This window comes from Prionailurus bengalensis, chromosome E4, assembly GCF_016509475.1.
Source record: "Prionailurus bengalensis isolate Pbe53 chromosome E4, Fcat_Pben_1.1_paternal_pri, whole genome shotgun sequence".
NCBI lineage: Eukaryota > Metazoa > Chordata > Mammalia > Carnivora > Felidae > Prionailurus > Prionailurus bengalensis.
In genome coordinates, this window is record NC_057360.1 from 39592877 (window position 1) to 39610644 (window position 17768).

The 17768-nt window shown below is 53.2% G+C and overlaps 1 protein-coding gene across 3 annotated transcripts in view; it reads right to left on the minus strand.

Moving 5' to 3' along the window:
- CACNA1S (calcium voltage-gated channel subunit alpha1 S) overlaps positions 1-17768 on the minus strand; it is a 66397-nt gene that overhangs the window by 42386 nt on the left and 6243 nt on the right. For all 3 annotated transcript variants that reach the window (XM_043569401.1, XM_043569402.1, XM_043569403.1), the window contains exons 3-7: positions 7625-7764; positions 4773-4915; positions 4449-4601; positions 1994-2199; positions 303-406 (exon numbers count right to left, since the gene is read on the minus strand). In XM_043569401.1, coding sequence (XP_043425336.1) covers positions 303-406; positions 1994-2199; positions 4449-4601; positions 4773-4915; positions 7625-7764 — 746 coding nt within the window. The remainder of the gene's footprint in view (positions 1-302; positions 407-1993; positions 2200-4448; positions 4602-4772; positions 4916-7624; positions 7765-17768) is intronic.

Sequence of the window (17768 nt, forward strand, 5' to 3'; positions counted from 1 at the left end):
CCTCCCTTGCTAACCTGGGAGTGTGCTCTTGGCAAAAGGGGAGCCAGGGGTAAGCGGAGGTTCTAATCCACATCTCCCTGCCCTGCTTCTCCCCTTCCTCCTCCTCCTCCTCCTCCTCCTCCTCCTCCTCCTCCTCCTCCCACACCTCTTCCTCCTTTACTGCCTACTCTCTTTCTCCCTCTTGCTCTTTTCCTGCTCTCCCCATCCCGCCCCCAACCTCTCTGCCCCTTCTCCCTTCCACCCTCCACCCTTCTCCTCTCCTTTTCTTCCCTCTCCCCGCAGCTGCTTGTGAACTTCCTTACCCGCTCAGGACACCCAGCACCAGGTTGAGAATGAAGAAGGATCCCAGCAGAATGAGGGTGACAAAATAGATCCAGGGCCACTCGTTCCCGATGGCATCGTTGACCTGGTCCAGACAAAAGCATGAGTCCCATACACTGACCTGAGAGGGCTTAGGTCCCCTTCTGGACTCAGTGCTCCACCTGACCCTGGGGACAAGGAGAGAGGCCATCTAGGCCCAGTGAGAGGACTGTCCTCGCCCAAAGATCTAGGACCTGGAATTAGAAGGACATCTCAAAAGTAGCCTTGCTGGCTGTCCACTTGGCCAGACAAGTCCGACACATTTCTTCCCCCAGCCATTCACCTCCCTGGCTCAACTCTTTCATTTACTTTTTTTTTTTTTTAATTGTTTTTGAGTGTTTATTTTTGGAAGAGAGAGAGAGACAGTGTGAGCAGGGGAGGAGCAGAGAGAAAGGGAGACACAGAATCTGAATCAGGCTTCAGGCTCCCAGCTGTCAGCACAGAGCCCGATGCAGGGCTCGAACTCACAAATCGTGAGATCATGACCAAAGCTGAAGTCAGATGCTTAACCATCGGAGCCACCCAGGCACCCCTGGGCTCAACTCTCTCATATACTCTCTCTCCAGTTGATTTCCTTACAGCCAAGATTTTTCAAAGTAGAAGAAACACTAAAAAGTCTCGGCGTGAGCTTGGCCAGCTCCTTCATAAACAAGCTCTGTGACCCTAGACAAGTCACCTAACATCTCTGAGCATTATCCCATCTGTCCATGGGGATAATGATATACGCTTGCCCCTCACAGACCCGTAATAGAGGTGAAATAACACGTGACAGTCCTTTGACATGTTTGATAACTCGCTCCCAAAATATGAGCTGACGAGAACTACCCATACTAATCCTTTATGTTTGCAAAGCATCTGACTGTTTGACAATCTTTTCCTCAACAGGCAGTATCATGTTGTGGTTACGCGTCCTGGGATCAGAGCCCGAGGGATTAGAGTTTGCTCACCAGTGCCATAACTATGGGCAAGTTACTGGACCTCTCTGAGCCTCGGTTTCCTCATCTGTAAAGTGGGAACCATGCCTTCCATTGTTGGAAGATTAATTAAGAAACGCAACCTAGCTCCTGATAACACCAAATAAATAATATACTCCAACAAGAAAACTTATATAGCATTGACCACATTACTGTTGTAATTCAGTTAATCTTCCTGGTAGTAACCATCAGAACTACCCTATGATGTAGGCAGTATTTTTATTTTATAGACAAGGAAACTCATATCTAAAAATATTTATATGGGAAAGCAGTCTTGCCCTGGGGCAAAAAAAAAAAAAGACTCAAAGGGTCCTTTATCCCTCAAGAAATCTGAGATTCTAGGTCACAGGAATGAGTCGCTCACAGCCAGGCTTAGGGAAAAGTTAGAAGTTGAGACCAGAACCCATGGAGCTCCTGGTTTCCATTCCTCTCCCACCTCTTAGGTTCTGCCCAGACAGGTTGTGCCTTGGGGATTGTCCAAAGGATGGTGGGACACACACCTGGGGACAGGAAGGGGGCCATGCACCCCGTGTAGGTTTCCCAGGGAGGGGTGAGAAGCAGCCGCGGACACTGGAGTCAGTGACTGTCGAGCCCCTCCCCCTCCCCGACGAGCCTGCGGATGAAGGCAGAAGGTTCTGCAGGCACAGGACCAGACCCACCCAGTAGAGGACATCGGTCCACCCCTCCATGGTGATGCACTGGTACACGGTGAGCATGGAGAAGCCAAAGTTGTCAAAGTGCGTGATGCCGTGATTGGGCCCTGGCCAGCCGCCCCGACACTCGCTGCCGTTGATGGTGCACGGGCGTCCCGAGCCCGTCCTGGCGCAGGGTGAGGGCTTCTCGTTCTCTACCGTGGCCACGATATCTGGGGGCAAAAGGCAGCATGAGCATCAGATGAGAGGAGCAGGTGGACAGGAATGAGAGAAGGTAGTTTGCAATCGTTGAACAATAGGTCTAAAACACACTCAGCTGAAAACACAAAGGACTGCGCCCCCTGGAGCATATGGCGATGGAGGAGGAGGGCTGCTTGGGACGGGGGGCCCAGCCATGGATGTCTACAGGCAGCAGCGGTCATATCTTAGGCCCCAGGGCCTCATGAGAGGGCCCGCTTCGAGGATGACTTTCCTATGAGGACGTAACCTACGTAGCAGGTGTAATGTGAATGTCAGGTATATCCACAGAGCTTTAAAACAGGAGGCAGCTATCCCACTGGGGCGGAGGTGAGGGGCAAGGTCACACGTGTTCTGACTCAAGAGTTCCTTCTGGGAGATTACGTGGAGATACCCCTCTGGTACTGAGATGAGCTGCACAAGACGCGACGCTTCAGGGGTGCGGGTCTACAGCCGTTCCCAGCAGTCCCCGCTGTGTCCCTGGATGGTGCTCTTATTATCTCTAAAATCCTTCAGTTTGGATTCCATCCTGGATCCCTTCTTATCGGGGGATGTTTTAGTCCTCTATTGTGTTCAGAGATTAAAATTAGCTCATCAGAGTTGGAATGCCCTACCTTACCCGTATTTACCATGTTGCCTCCATCTTCTGGAGAAGGGAGAGGAGAACATCGATAGTTCTGGGCTCTGAGTGGGTCCCTGACCCCTCAAGGCAAGGCGGGCCCATCCCAGAAAGGTTTTTGAGCACGGCTGGCCAGCACTGGTCAAGAACGCATGAGAACACTGGATGAGACCACCAAATTTGGTCTGAAGGTTGTGATAGAAAGTCTCCTCCTCTCTGTCTGGATAACGTGTTTCATAGGACATAGACTGTTACAGGAACAGGACGAAGCTTAACTAGGAGGGGACTAGGAATGAAACCACTGAAAGCTCTATGAGAGCTCACTGTTTTGGGTTGGGCTTGGACCTTGCGTTGCCCGTCCCCTTGTCAGTGGGCCTGGGGAAGTAAGGCGTCTCCCAAGACACTGCAGGTATTGTAGTCTTGGCCATCCTGGGTTACTCTGGTGAGTTAGGTTCTGGGCTTTCGGTGGGAGGGGTTCTCCTAACAGAAGTCACCTCTTCCTCATGCCATCACCAATTCCTGTCGACCCTGGTAGAATCAACCCTCCAACCGAGACAGATCGATACCTGCCATCTCGGCAGCAATGAGTCTCAGAGTGCAGGGTGGGACCCACACCCTTTCAGGGCACCCACTTGGTCACAATTACCCTTATAATAACGCCAAGACATTATTTCATCTCCCGATCCTTCAACAAACGCAGGGTGGAGTTTTCTAGAGACTACATGACGTGTGATTTCACAACAGACTGAGCACAGAGGTAGCTGTGGGTATCCAGCAGATTCTATTAAGCCAGGCATTAAAGAGATTTAGACAAAAAGTAAGACAGTACCATTCTTGCGTTAAATGTTTTGGGTTTGGGAAAATACAGTAATTTTTTAATAAAATAAATTATTTATGTTCACAATGGCCTTATTAGTGTCCTTTTAAAATGAATTAATAAGTTAATACTGTGACATTTTTTTCTCAGTTTTCGTATCTAATGCCATAAACATCAATGAATAAAATCCACACCAACAAAAGCTCTTTGGGGTCCTTAATAATTTTTAAGAGTGCCAAGAGTCCTGAGGCAAACAGTTTGAGAACTACTGGCTTAGAAGGCTGGGGTCAGGCCCGGCTGGGCCTCAAGACGTATTATCTCTGAGAACTACAAGTAACCCTTCGGCTCCTGGGTGCTTTCTTGAGACCCCCTTTCAAACACTGCTCTGTGGGTCCCGGCTCTGAGGGCCTGCTCAGACTAAAGCTAAAATGACGGCTGTAAAGAAAAGTACAAGTGGAAATTTGGGCTTGTCCTGACCTGCAGCTCAAGCCACAGCAGGCTCAGAAAGCCCAAAGATACCACATTTATTTATTTGGGGTGGGAGTGCTCCATTCAGAGCAAGCTGTGGCCTGGGCCCCTGTCCACGTGCCTCCATCACTGACCCTGGCAGACCTGTGCTTCCTTCAAGGGAGACTTTGTCCAAGAGAGAACCATTCCTCGGGTCAATAGGTGTGGGAAGCAATGACCTTCTCCACGGCTGAGGTGGCTGTCCCTTTTGAGTTGTCTTAGGACTATGGCCACCACTGCCACCACCACCCCAACCCCGCCCCAGTGCCCTGGGAGCTCACCTGTCCCAATGAAGTAGCAGGTCTTGTGCATTTTGCCCTTGAAGAGCTCCAGCCCGATGATGGCATAGATGATGACCATAAAGAGGACGAGCAGGGCGATGTGGAACAGGGGAAGCATGGCCTTGAAGATGGAGTTGAGGACCACCTGCAGGCCTGCAGAGGGCGAGCAGGGAGGAGAAAGGAGGAGTCACTTCCCCTCTTGGTCTCCTGGCCCTCCCACTCTCTATGTCCTGGGAAGCCTCTGGGTTGGAAGGGGACCCAGAACTGGGCCGGGGAACGGGTTGGGGAAGGAGGAAGGGCATCTGCAGGAGCACCGGCACCCACTCGGCACCCCCGACACAAGCCGGAGGGGTCTGAGCACACGGAAGGCTCTCAGGGCCTTGACGTCCAGGCCAGCCCCTTTGCTGCTCATCGGGGCAGTGTTGCTTTGGATGACGTTAACCTGTTCCAGAATCACGGTGAAAACCCTAGAGGGGAGAAGAGGCAGAGAAGAGGGTCCAGTGGTCAGACAAGCAACTGGTCCAGTGGTCCGGGACCCTGTGTCTCATCTGTGCTCAAGGGGCTCGTGGACAGGCCTAGGGGACAGGAAGCAAGTCTTATCAATCACTAACTCGGGTTTGGTCGTGCCGGTCTGGAAAATTTTATTAGAAGATTCTGAGGCCTTATTGGGGCGCCTGGGTGGCGCAGTTAGTTAAGTGTCCGACTTCAGCCAGGTCACGATCTCGCGGTCCGTGAGTTCGAGCCCCGAGTCAGGCTCTGGGCTGATGGCTCGGAGCCTGGAGCCTGTTTCCGATTCTGTGTCTCCCTCTCTCTCTGCCCCTCCCCCGTTCATGCTCTGTCTCTCTCTGTCCCAAAAATAAATAAACGTTGAAAAAAAAAAAAAAAAAAAAAAAAAAGAAGATTCTGAGGCCAAGTTCAGACTCTGTACAAAGAGGATTGGACCCATCTGAGATGTCCAATCTGGGCACCGAAGGGGGGTGTTGAGGGACACGTGCCACAGGCACTCACAGGCCGTGGCCTGGGAGCTGAGTGTACCCCGTGGGGGGGGGGCTGAAGGTCACCAGTGTCGCTGCACTCAGTGGGGACCCAGAGGAGAAAGCCCAGAGCTGTGTCTCCCTGTGCAGCACTTTCTGACAATGCCCTCTTATTTCCTTTCCTGCTCATTTGCTCCTCCTCTCAATTCACTCGAATTCCCATTATCCTCTGAAGACCATCTCAAACCCTTCTTTATGAATCCTGCCTTTGACAAGGAACCCCTGGGACAAGTCGCTGAGTCCAACAATGGTGCGCTGTGTGCTATTGTTTTCCCACACTCTATTATTCTGTCATCATTTGTCTTGGCCTCCCCCCCAGGCTGGTTCATCAAGAGTAGAGGCCGATTCACAGAATTCTGCCTTCCCCAGTGTGCCTAAAGCCGCATGGGATAATTAGTAAATCATCAACATCATGTTTTTTGAGTCGAGGGGCAGCCTAGTGGTTAAATACCAGGTTCTGGAGCCAAGATCGCCTTGGTGCGAATCCTGGCACAGCCACTGGCTAGCTATGCGACCTCGGGCAAGTTGCTTGACCTCTCTGAGCCTTAGCCTCCTTAAGTGGAAAAAATGAGATTGTTGAAAAAGCTAAATGAGATGTTACATGTAAAACACATAGTAAGTGCTTGATAAATGCTGCTGTTATAATTAGGGGGTGGTTATTAAAAGTTATATTATGGACTGAATTGTGTACCCCTCAAATTCAGATGTTGAAGCCCCAACCCTCAGTACCCCAGACAGTGGCTGTATTTGGAGACAGGACCTTTTTACTTTATTTTTTACATTTTTTAACATTTATTTATTTTTGAGAGACAGAGCACAAGCAGGGAAGGGGCAGAGAAAAAGGGAGACACAGAGTCTGAAGTAGGCTCCAGGCTCTGGGCTGTCAGCACAAAGCCCGACTCAGGGCTTGAACCCACGAACCCATGAGATCATGACCTGAGCCGAAGTCAGATGCTTAACTGGCTGAGCCACTCAGGTGCCCTGACAAGGCCTTTTAAAAAAAATTTTTTTTTAATGTTTATTTATTATTGAGAGGCAGAGAGAGACAGAGCATGAGCAGGGGAGGGGCAGAGAGAGGAGGAGACACAGAATCCCAAACAGGCTCCAGACTCTGAGCTGTTAGCACAGAGCCCGACGTGGGGCTCGAACCCACAAGCCACAAGATCAAGACCTGAGGTGAAGTTGGGTGCTTAACCGACTGAGCCACCCAGGCGCCCCTGACAAGTTCTTTTTATTTTTTTTTTCAACGTTTATTTACTTTTTGGGACAGAGAGAGACAGAGCATGAACGGGGGAGGGGCAGAGAGAGAGGGAGACACAGAATCGGAAACAGGCTCCAGGCTCCGAGCCATCAGCCCAGAGCCTGACGCGGGGCTCGAACTCACGGACCGCGAGATGGTGACCTGGCTGAAGTCGGACGCTCAACCGACTGTGCCACCCAGGCGCCCCACAAGTTCTTTTTAAAGAGTTAAGTTAAGTGAGGCTGTTAGGGTCGACCCTAATCCAATCTGGCTGGTGTCGTTAGAAGAGGAGGAAATTCGGACACACGAAGAGGCACCCGGGTGTCCACAGAGGAAGGACCACGTGGTCGCAGGGAGGAGGTGGCCACCCACAATCCCAGGAGAGAGGCTGCAGGAAAAACCAAACCTGGGAACACCTTGACCTTGGCTTTCCAGCCTCCAGAGCTGCGAGGAAATGAGTTTCTGTTGTTTAAGCCCCCCAGTCTTTGGGATTTGGTTATGGTCCCCCCGGGCAGACAAATACAGGTTTCTAAACATCCATCTCTGTGAGCCCAAATAACAGGTTCCCCATATACCCCATGTAGGTCCAGGGAATAAAGGCGGAGACATTTATAAATGTCCAGAAACTGCTGGCCATTGAAACCACACCCATCATTTCCCATTTCGTGTGAGGTGAAAAGAAGAAAGGAGCCCGTGGTGCCTCGCTGGGGGGGCGGGACCTGCCAGGGCAGTGTGTCACTCTCGACAGGCAGGGGCCAGCCCCTAACAGAGGCTGCTCCAGGCAGGGCGTGCATGGTGCTGGGGGCCCCGCCTGCCTCTGGGATGCTGGTGGCGGCGGTGGGCACAGCGTCCTCAGAGAGCCCCTCTGACCTCAAACCCCACTCCCCACATGTGGGCCTCACCCCAGGAAGACGATGATGAAGTCTAGCACATTCCAGCCGCTGCGCAGGTAGGCATCCTGGTGGAACAGGAAGCCATAGGCAATGATCTTCATGGCGGCTTCGATTGAGAAGACGATGAGGAAGAAATACTCCAGTTTCTCCTGTGGAGGCAAACAGTCACACCACTCCTCTGTGTATTCCGGGTGTGCCCTTGATCCTCCCTTTCTCTTCTCCCCCAGGCACACTGTTCCTCAGACGTGCCTGCCCCAGGACATTTGCACTGGCTGTTCCCTCCGCCTGGAATTCCCACCCTCCACCCCCACCCCCACCTCACCACCACACATCCCCACATTGCCAGCTCCCTCCTTTCCTACAGGTCTTTACTCAAAAGTCATCCCTCACCCAGGCCTTCCCTGGCCCCACCAGTACAACTGGAGTGACCTCTGACTTTTTCTGTTCCTCTTCTCTGCTTTAGTTTATCTTCTTAGCACTTATCCCTAGCTAAAAATACCATATATATTTTTATCTTGTTCGTTTTCTGTCTCACCCACTTGAATGTAAACTCCATGAAGTATGTGGATTTTTGTTCATTTCTTTTATCGCTCTACTTCCGTGGCCTAGAATTGGATGAATAAATGAATGGTCTGGGCAGCCCCCAAGGTGAAGGTCCCCAGGTGGTTTCTGGTTTGGGCATCTTTCTTCTCGCGCCGTCCTGAGGACCGACAGTGGGGCATGACTGCAGAGAGGGGGTGCATTTCGCAGGACCCCAGATGGCCCTCTCTGGCTGGTCGGGGTCTCACCTTTAACCCATCTTTCTGTAACCTCCCCCTGCTCGTCCTACCAGCCCGCCCACACCAGCTGCCTTCGGGGAGCCCTCTGGAGCCCACAAACAGGATGATTCAGGGGGAGGGGAATCGGGCACACTGTGTCTGGAGGAGGGCCCGCAGGTACCAGGTAGGGGGGGGTGGGGGTTTCAGCTCAGCCTCTGCGCTGCAGGAGGCCTTGCTGACCCTTCCACGTTCTGGCCCTGCAGCCCGATTCTCTGATTCTCTCAGTTACCCCGTCCTGGACCCAGTCACCCTTCCCCCACCTCTGGGCCCAGGAGAGCTATTTCTGACTGAGAAGGCAGCATCCCCTGTGCCAGGACTCCAGGCTGAAACTGCTCTCCTTGCAGCCATCTGAACCCTGGTTGGTGGCTTCCAAGAGCCCTGCACCCCACCCCACCCCCACCAACCTTCGCGGACAAGCCCGGTCTCCCGAGAGGGTGTCGCTCAGCCTGCAGGCAGGACGGAGCTACAGCACTACACAACTCTGGGAGGGGTTGACTGCCCTCTGGAGCTGACCAACGAGGGGGTCTGTGCCCCAACCAGCGCCCTCCCTTACCATTAGTCACCAACACCCCCAGGAAAGCCCTCCCCCGGCCAGGGCCTCTCCATCAGCACACTCCGGAGGCATAACTCAGATTATGAATTCATAATATGAATTCTTTATTCTGGATGGAGCCAGCTCAGGAAACGGGCCACCCCATTAATGATTTGGAAGAGAATTTGTGTTTACTTCCAAGTAGTAGCTGTGGGAAGCAAGGGAAGAGGTTGCCAAATGGCCCGTCCACATGGATGCGGTCCGAGAAACCTCCCAGCTCGTCATTCAGAGAACATTCCCGAGAGCATAGTTTTCCCTTCTATATGGAGGGGGAAAACAAGGCACATATGGACTGACACTACTTTCCTTAACCTCACCCCTAGTCCCTCCCACCAGTTGTAATCCCAAAGCTTGCTTTTTCTTCCAGATAACGTATGGTTAAAATGCAAAACATACCGTTCTACTAATGGGCCTATTTACAGGGATTGTGCCTAACTGAAGGTGAAACGGGAATCGTGGGGCACCTGGCTCCATGGGGAGATGCACAGGGCAGTCGGGGCACCTCCCCGCTGAGGTGGAGTGGGGGGCAGCCATGGAGGGCCTCCTTGGAATGGGCTGGGTGCTTTCGTTCCTGGGCAGGGCTGGCTTCCGGGGAGTCAGGCTCACCAGTAAGGGAAAAGCATAGATAGGGGAGAGTGAAGTCAAGTCAGCATTTAAAGTTTTAAGTTGCTGCAACCCCAGGGGCAAGACAGTTGAAGTGGGAGTGAGTGGAGGGAAAACAGGGCCCAAAATAGTTGTGGTGCTCAGAGGCTGGGCGGTCAGCCACGTCCACGGGAGCGCTGCCCACACCTGCCACTGCCTGTCCTATGGCCGCCAGACCCTGAGTGAGCTTGTCGAGGCCCGTAGGCCTCAGATGGGGTCACTCAGGTTCCACAGCCTGTTGGCTCCCAGGCCCAGCTCTCCCCACCACACTCCCCTGACCCGATCGCGGAGCACCTGGAACTCCACGGATCTGCCATAGGAGTCCCGTGTGTGCACGTGACACGGGCCCTCGCCCAGGAGGACATGGGAACAGGATGTGTCCCTTCTTGAGTTTTGGGACAGTGTTGTCAATGCCACATTGGGTTGCCCCATGGCCCCTCCAGCCTGGGCTCAGTCTTTGACAGAGGAACAAGGGACATCCATTCCACAGATATTTATTCAATGTTGGACTGCAGGCAGCAGGCAAGACCCTGCTATCTCTCCCCGAGATCGAAGTTATCAACTTTCCCCCAAACATCCCAGTTCCCCTCAGCACCCCCTTCAGAGGCTGCCATCAGCAGGTGGGAGGCAGTAGGTGTGTGGCATAAAGGTTCCCGTCAGCTCTGTTTCTTTGGACAAGTTCCTGACCTCTGTGACCCTCCGTTTCTTCATTTGTAAAGCTGAGGTAACGACCACTACCTACCTGGAAGAGTCATTCTGAGGAATAAATGGCCTCCTGTAGGGAAGCGCCCACAGCTTCCTGGCACATTCTGAATGCTCAGAAAGCCACAGCTTTTCTTATTAGATGCCTGGGCCCAGTTGTGAGGCTCTGATTTCTGCTTGCACCGTGTTCTACCAGTTTCCACAGAGCAGTTGCCTCAGGTCACTTCTGCGGGTAGCTCACCAGGAAGGACTTGGCTCTGTCCTACCTTCAATTCAACACGCTTAAAACTGACCTCCTCTTACTCCTGAACTTGCTCCCTTCCTCGATTGTCCCTGTCTCAGTCAATGACACCGAGCGGCCCAAGCCAGGAATCCAGGGTCTTTCCTGGCTCTTCCCATCACTCTTCCCTGGGCCGAGGGGCCTTGACTCTGTTCCCTGCTGTGTCACCTGCATCTAGAACAGTGCCCGCCACACCAGTGCTTGTGATCAAAGGAATGAGCCAGTGTCCTTACTGCGCTGCTTCTCAACGTACAGACTGGAGGCTGGTGCTGTCCCCAAACTGTTGCTATCAGTCCGAGACAAGCACAGGCAGTGAGAATAAGCATTTGGAAATTGTTGCAGCAATTCGCCACAACTTCCGAGCACATGGGTGGACCATAGCCTCAGGTGGGGCTTGACGAGTCTCAGAGGGCACAGCTGTCACGTGATCCCACGAAGCAGGACCACCTACCAGTCCGCAGTGGATTGCAAATTGAAAGAAGCGACAAGCGGATTTTTTTCCCCACATAGTTGTCTCCGAGCCTCTGCTCTGGAGCACATCGTACTTCCTGACACATGGCAAGTGCCCAAGAACTGTTTGTTGAATGAATTAAAAAGCAGTCAACAATCATCATCTCTCCTACGACGTAACTTAAAGGGAGGTTGTGATATTGCATTTATAACATGAAACGTATATTTCTTCTTCAAGGTCTTTGACACAGAGCTCCTAAAACATTTGGAATTTCGTAAGCGATGAGAGTTGACAAAGATGTCTTTGTTATGTTAACGGAGCAACGACTTGAGGAACTCACCTAAGGTTGGGGACGCATCACCAGAGGAACCAACCCTATCATTAAAAGGTTGGAACTTTCAGTCCAACCCCCTTAACCTCCCGGGAGGGGAAAGGAGATAAAGGCTGAATCAATCACCAACGGCCAGTGATGTAATCAACTGTGCCTATCTAAAAAGCCCCATGAAAACCCAGAAGGACAGGTTCAGAGAGTTTCTGGGTTGGTGAACAATGGAGACGCAGGGAAGGAGAGTGGTGCATTCAGAAAGCATGGAAGTTTCATGCCCTTTTCCCCCATACCTTGAGGTCAAGGTGTGCACCTCTTCCATCTGGCTGTACCTGAGTTATATTCTTTTACAATGAACCAGTCAGCCATCTAGTAAGTAGAATGTTTCTCTGCGTGAGCCACGCTAGCAAATTAATCAGACCCAAGGGGAAGGTCGTTGGAACCTGCCATCCACAGCCCGCCCGTCAGAAGCACAGATAACAACCCGAACTTGCTATGGGTACCTGAAGTTGGGGATGGTGGTGGCAATCTTGTAGGACCGAGCCCTTCATCTGTGAGATCTGATGTTCTATCCAGGTAGACGGTGTGAGAATTTTTTTGAATTGTAGGTTCACCCGGCTGGCGTCAGAGTGTTGCCCGGTGGTGTGGGAAAAACCCCCCACGTACACACTGGAAATGGGTGCCGAATCAATACGGGTGCAGCCTCGGGATCTCTATTCCTGAGGAGGGACGCTACACCCCAGGCTCTGAGACCAGAGTAGGGGAGACAGCGCTGATCCCCTGACCCTCCTGACCTCACGGGAGGACCGTGAACCAGTCTGACTTTGCGAGACGAACTTTGTTGCCAGCTTCCTACAAGTGCCTTCACTGCCACAATCCCCTTCAAGAGAATTCTCGTCTCTCCACAGACAGACCTCTAACTGGGCTTCCCCAGAGTATGGCCCCGACCACAGCCCTTGCACCTGTTCCTGGGGGCGTTGGAGCTGGTCACTCCCAAAGTCCTGGGCTGGAAAAGGCAGGGGTTAGACTGCAGTCCCCTCGCCCTCCTACTGCCTCTATTTCCAGGCTATCCTCCATCTATGAGGGGCAGCCAGTCCTGCCACGGAACTGCTCCCCCCACTGGCATGTGCTAGGCGTTGACGGAAGAGGGTGGGAGCTGGCCGGACCCTGTCTGGGACCACAGAAGCAGCTGTTAGCATACCGTCTCCCTCCACATCCCTGCCCCAACACTGTAGCCTGCAGGAAGGCTGGACTGGACTCCAGTCTCCCAGGCCCCCTGCGCCCGCCCCCCCCTTGGAGGGCTCAGAAAGAACCATAGCCTAGAGCAGGGCTGACAAAAGAGCCAGAGGCCTCCTGCCACTGCCGGGCCTCATCTCCTGTGCCTGAGTCTGGTTCCTGAGGCTCAACCCATGGTGATCCCTTAGGACACAAATCCTCCTGGTGGGAGGCCATTCATTCATAGTTGTTGTTAACTCTTTAAGGTACCCTTGCTTCAAGGAGCCAAAGTGGGTTTGGTGGAGGGAGAGGGAACCCGGTGTGTGTGTAGAGAGCGGGTGAGGCGTGGGTGAGGCGGGGCTCCGTGCGGGCATCCTCGCACATGCCTTCATGCCCGGGGGCCTCACAGTAAGTGTTCCCAGCAGGCTGGTGGGTGCTGCGGTTATGAGTTACTTTCATGACATTAATGATTGTTTTCCTCCTGGGCTCATCCCCTTTCTCGCTCCCTGAAGCAGACAGCAGTGCTGGGCCTCCTGCCCCAGGAGACGTTTGGGCCAGGGCCCCAGGCCTTTGTTTTCTAAGCCTGAACCCACCATGTGGAAAAAGGGGTTGAAGAGAGAGGGCTGACTCACAAGTGAAACAGAGACTCACCCCAGGGCCGAGAGGCCCCAATGGTAGATCTGGTCTGGGGTCTGCGTCCTCGTAGTGCCCTAAAGGTGTGGCAGGGTCTGGGAAGAGGCCCCAGGGAGCCCCAGGAAAGCAGGGTCTCACCTTGCCAAGGATTCCTGCCCCTTAAACTTTGCATGGAGACAGTGGAGGGTGGACCTGAGGGGAACGTGGGACTGGAACAATAGGTCTCCTCCAGGGCGGACAGAGCACTGGTGACCCCAGGCCCTTAGCACTGCCTGAGACACAGGCCTGGCTCCAGGCCAGGGCAGGCAGGCCGACTAACCCTAACCCAAGAATAACTGCAGGTGAAGCTCTCCCCATCCAGAGGGACACGGGCTCAGAATCCAGATTACAGTCGATTTCTAGGAAAAAGGATGACATTTCCTGAGCACCTTAGTTGTGGACGAAGGTTCAGTCCTGCTACGCTGTTTTTCCTACTTCCCAGATGAAGAGAGTTGGGCTCAGAGAGGGAAGCCGGGTGCCCGAGGCCCAAAGGGCTAGTCCCACCTGCTGGGACTGAGTCAACGGCTTTTCTGCTAAGCCAGCCTGGTGTCCGGTGGCCACACCATTCAAGGGGTATCCAGGGTCCTGGCATGTGTCTCCATGACCACCTCAGCCTCCAGGTTTGGAAAATGACCCATTGAGGAGTGAGGAACGTGGCTATATTTAGGCCGATGGAGTCTTACCCAACTAGATGTGATCTGAGTGGGTCTCTCCTGCCATGCTTCCCCCCTCCCTTCCCACAGGGGAGAACCGGGCTCCCCCCGGTCTAGGGGGGTCAGACATGCCAGGGCTTTCTACCCTGGCAAGACCGTGGAGCTGAGGGTAGCAGGAGGAGCCGCACGCTTGTAGTGGAGGTGACGGAGGGGGGACGAGGGAAAGCCCACCATGCGAGAGGGTGGGAGACCAGTACTGTCTCGGGTAATCACGATAATATTAGCTATTCGCTGAGGTTTATTAAGTACCCATGTATGTGCCAGGCTATATCCTAGCCACATACATACATTTCAATCTCACGGGAACCGTGCAAGGGAGGTACTCCTACCCTCATGTTACAGATAAGGAAACTGAAGCACAGAGAGGTCATGTGTTTCTCTGGGGTCACACAGCTGCTATGCGGCAGAGCCATAATGCGAACCCAGACAGGTTAATTCCAGGGTCAGTGGTCCCAACCACTAGGCCATGCTGGTCTGTCAGATCCTGCCTGCCCCTGCCTCCCCCGCCCCGGCCCAGGTCTGCCCTTGCCCCTTGGCTGTGGTCTGGGAGTGCTGGTCAGGCAGGGAAGGAAAAGAATGACAACTGAGCAACTCCCATGTTGTGTGGGACATGATGCCCTTGCCCTCATCAATGTTAGAGTTCTGAAAGGACCCATCGTGGTCCCTGGTGAGGTGACTGAGGCTCAGAGAGCTTAGGAAGCTGCCAGCCAAAGTCCAGGGTGGAGGCAGGTCTGTCTGACTTGAAACCTCACGTTCCCCATGACTCCCCCATAGGGTGCCCACGTTTCCTTCAAAGCTTCCGTTGTTCACTACTACCTCCCCGTCCTCAGCCCTGCCCTCCTGTGAGGGGCGCAGACGAGGGGTGGGGAGTGCTAACGCCCCGGAAGGGAAGCAGAGTCCCTGCAGTGGGACAGGGCAGGCTCCGAGGTCAGGCTGAAAGGCAGGCTTTGATTGTATTTTGCCAGACCCTCGTACGGTGACCCAGGCTCGGTCACCGGTGCCCAACAGGTCCCGGATCTCTGAAGGGCAAGGCCAGAGCCGGGGTCCATCTGAGGCCGGAGCCTCCCCAGATGGTGCGTAGAGTGGGCTGTTGGCCGCGGGAGTTGGCGGGCACATTCCAAACCCTATAAAAAAACAACTGCCCTGCTTGCCAGAGGCTTAGGCTGCAGCCTTGTGCATAAGACCGCACGGCAACCGGAACCCCAGGAATGTACCAGGGGCCTGGCCGAGTCTGCTGACACGGGAGGGGTGGCCGGGGTGGGCGCAGTGCTCTCAAAGGTCCAGGGACAGGGAGGCCGGGGGTGCCGACGCCAGGGACAGGCTGAAAGGCCGAATCCCGCTGGCCTGGCCCTGTGCTGGGCAGCACCAAGGCCTACCCGACTGGTGCTACCAAAAATCATCCAGAACTTAGAAATCAGGCAAAGGGAGGTCACCGCGTCCTTGTAACGCCATGTTGGAGCATTTCATAACAGGCCTGGCCAAGGATTATTTAATTATCTAGGACAAAGTTTATCAGCCCCAGCCTTATTCATATTTCAAGCTGGATAACTCTTTTTTGGTGGGAGGGGGCCCTCCTGTGCTTTGCAGGATGCTTAGCAGCATCCCTGGCCTCCACCAGTAGATGCCAGTAGTGTGGGCACGGTCCCCACCAAACTGTCCCTCCTTTCCCTCGCCCTTGGAAACCATTGACCTGGTTCCCCTCTCACTGTTCTGTCCTGTAGAGCTGCAAATGATTTCTGCCTGCTAGAAAAGATAACCCCAGTAGGTTACTATTTTACTGCCTGGTGGACGTCAGCTAGTTTGATAACCAACCTGGCAATTTCACTCCATCATTTCTTTCTCCACTATCATATACTTCTGTTCCGCTAACTCTCTTTGAATCAGCTTTACCCTCCTGTTTGTTCTGAGGGGAACTAATCTTTAACGTGTGTTCCTTCTTTATCGTAATCAGTCATGTTTGCACTGTTTGAAAAGTCTCCTTGGACTCAGGATTGCTCTGTGGACGAAGTGGGATAATGTAGCGAGAGCAATCAGTTTCCAGTCTGTGCCCAGTAATTAGTAACTGTGACTCTTGTTGCTTTTCCATGTGGGTCCCCTCAGGCCGGTCAATGGTGACCCTCCCAAAGTCCCCTTTAACTCAGGCAGGGGGACCTCCTAGGATCAGCGTTCCTTCAGACCTCAGGGAGCAAGTGGGGCTTCAAGGGGCAGAGCTGGCTTTGGAAGGTCTTGGTTTGGGTTCAGGGTCTAGGGTCCTGCACTCTGGTCTTGGCTTCCAACTTCCCTTGGACATCTCACTGCCCTTTTGCTGGCCCCAGTGGTGACTCTGTGTCTCTTCTCTCCTCCCGCTTCGCTGACAAGCAGTGCCCCTCTGTGACCCGCATCCCCAGGCTTTTACTCTCCAGGGAGAATTCCGGGACAGGGCTGTGTTAGACACAGGCTTCCCAAGCCTAAGGCAGGCTTCTCTCTTGGGCAAGAGGAGTTCAGCCCAGGTAGAGCCTCGGGCTGGATGCTCTGTGTGTCCATTCTGGCCTGGGCAGGCAACAGCTTCACAATCAGGAGAAAGCAGACTTACAGTGAGGGGCTGGGGGCTGCTCTCGTGGGATGCCTTCCTGTACCAGTCCCCAGGGGAGCAGGGATGGTCATCGTCCTCTGTCCTCTGCTGTCCAGAAGGCCACATCAAGATGCCCCACAAAGGGTACGGGCCCGCCCAGATAGCCGGGTGGGTATGTGCACCCAGTCTCTGTGCCTCAGTTTATTCTTCTGTATAAAGGAGAAAAGTAACACTACCTGCCTTGTGGGGCTGTTGTGGGCAATACATGAGATAATGCATATAAAGCATTAGAACAGAACCTGTACGATGCAAATGTTCGACAAATACCAGATGCTGCTGTCTAGGAAGAGGAGGAGGAGGAAGAGGAGGACAGTTTGCTGCAGGATTTCCTGGGGGTGGCCAGGAAAGCCATTCAGATAAGCTGGATGTTTCAAGGAGTGAAAATGAAGCATTAAAGAGACATCAGGGACAGACAGTGGGTGGAGGAAAGGGGAATTTTTTTTTATCTGAAATATTCCTTTGGTCATACCCTAGAACAACCCAAGGGTCTCTGGGATCGGGGCTTGGTGACTGGGGAGCCCACTCTGAGGCACAGTGGTGCCTCATCTAGTAACTTCTCTGAAGTGTATGATGTCATCCCCATCTTACGAATGAGGGGACCGAGGGTGCAAAGAAGTTAAATAACATGTCCAAGATCACACAGCTAGTATATCAATGGTTCTGGACTAGAAAACATACATTGTAGGGGTTCCTGGGTGGCTCAGTCGGTTAAGCGTCCGACTTCGGCTCAGCTCATGATCTCTCAGTTCGTGGGTTAGAGCCCCGCGTCGGGCTCTGTGCTGACAGCTCAGAGCCTGGAGCCTGCTTCGGATTCTGTGTCTCCCTCTCTCTGACCCTCCCCTGCTCATGCTCTGTCTCTCTCTCTGTCTCAAAAATAAATAAAAACATTAAAAAAAATTTTTTATAAAAAAAAGAAAACATTCATTGTAGCCCTAGGACCCATTCTTAACCACCACGCTGCTTCCCCAACCTGGCTGATTTCAGAGACCATTTCCCCCTCCGCCATGATGCTACATAGCTGGCTAAGACATGAGCATCCTGGATCTTCTTCTTGCCATCCTCTGACCCACTGTGTCTCCCCAGAACTCCCCTGCCCTCTCTGGGCAAGGGCCTCAGTTTCCCCTTCTGTTCA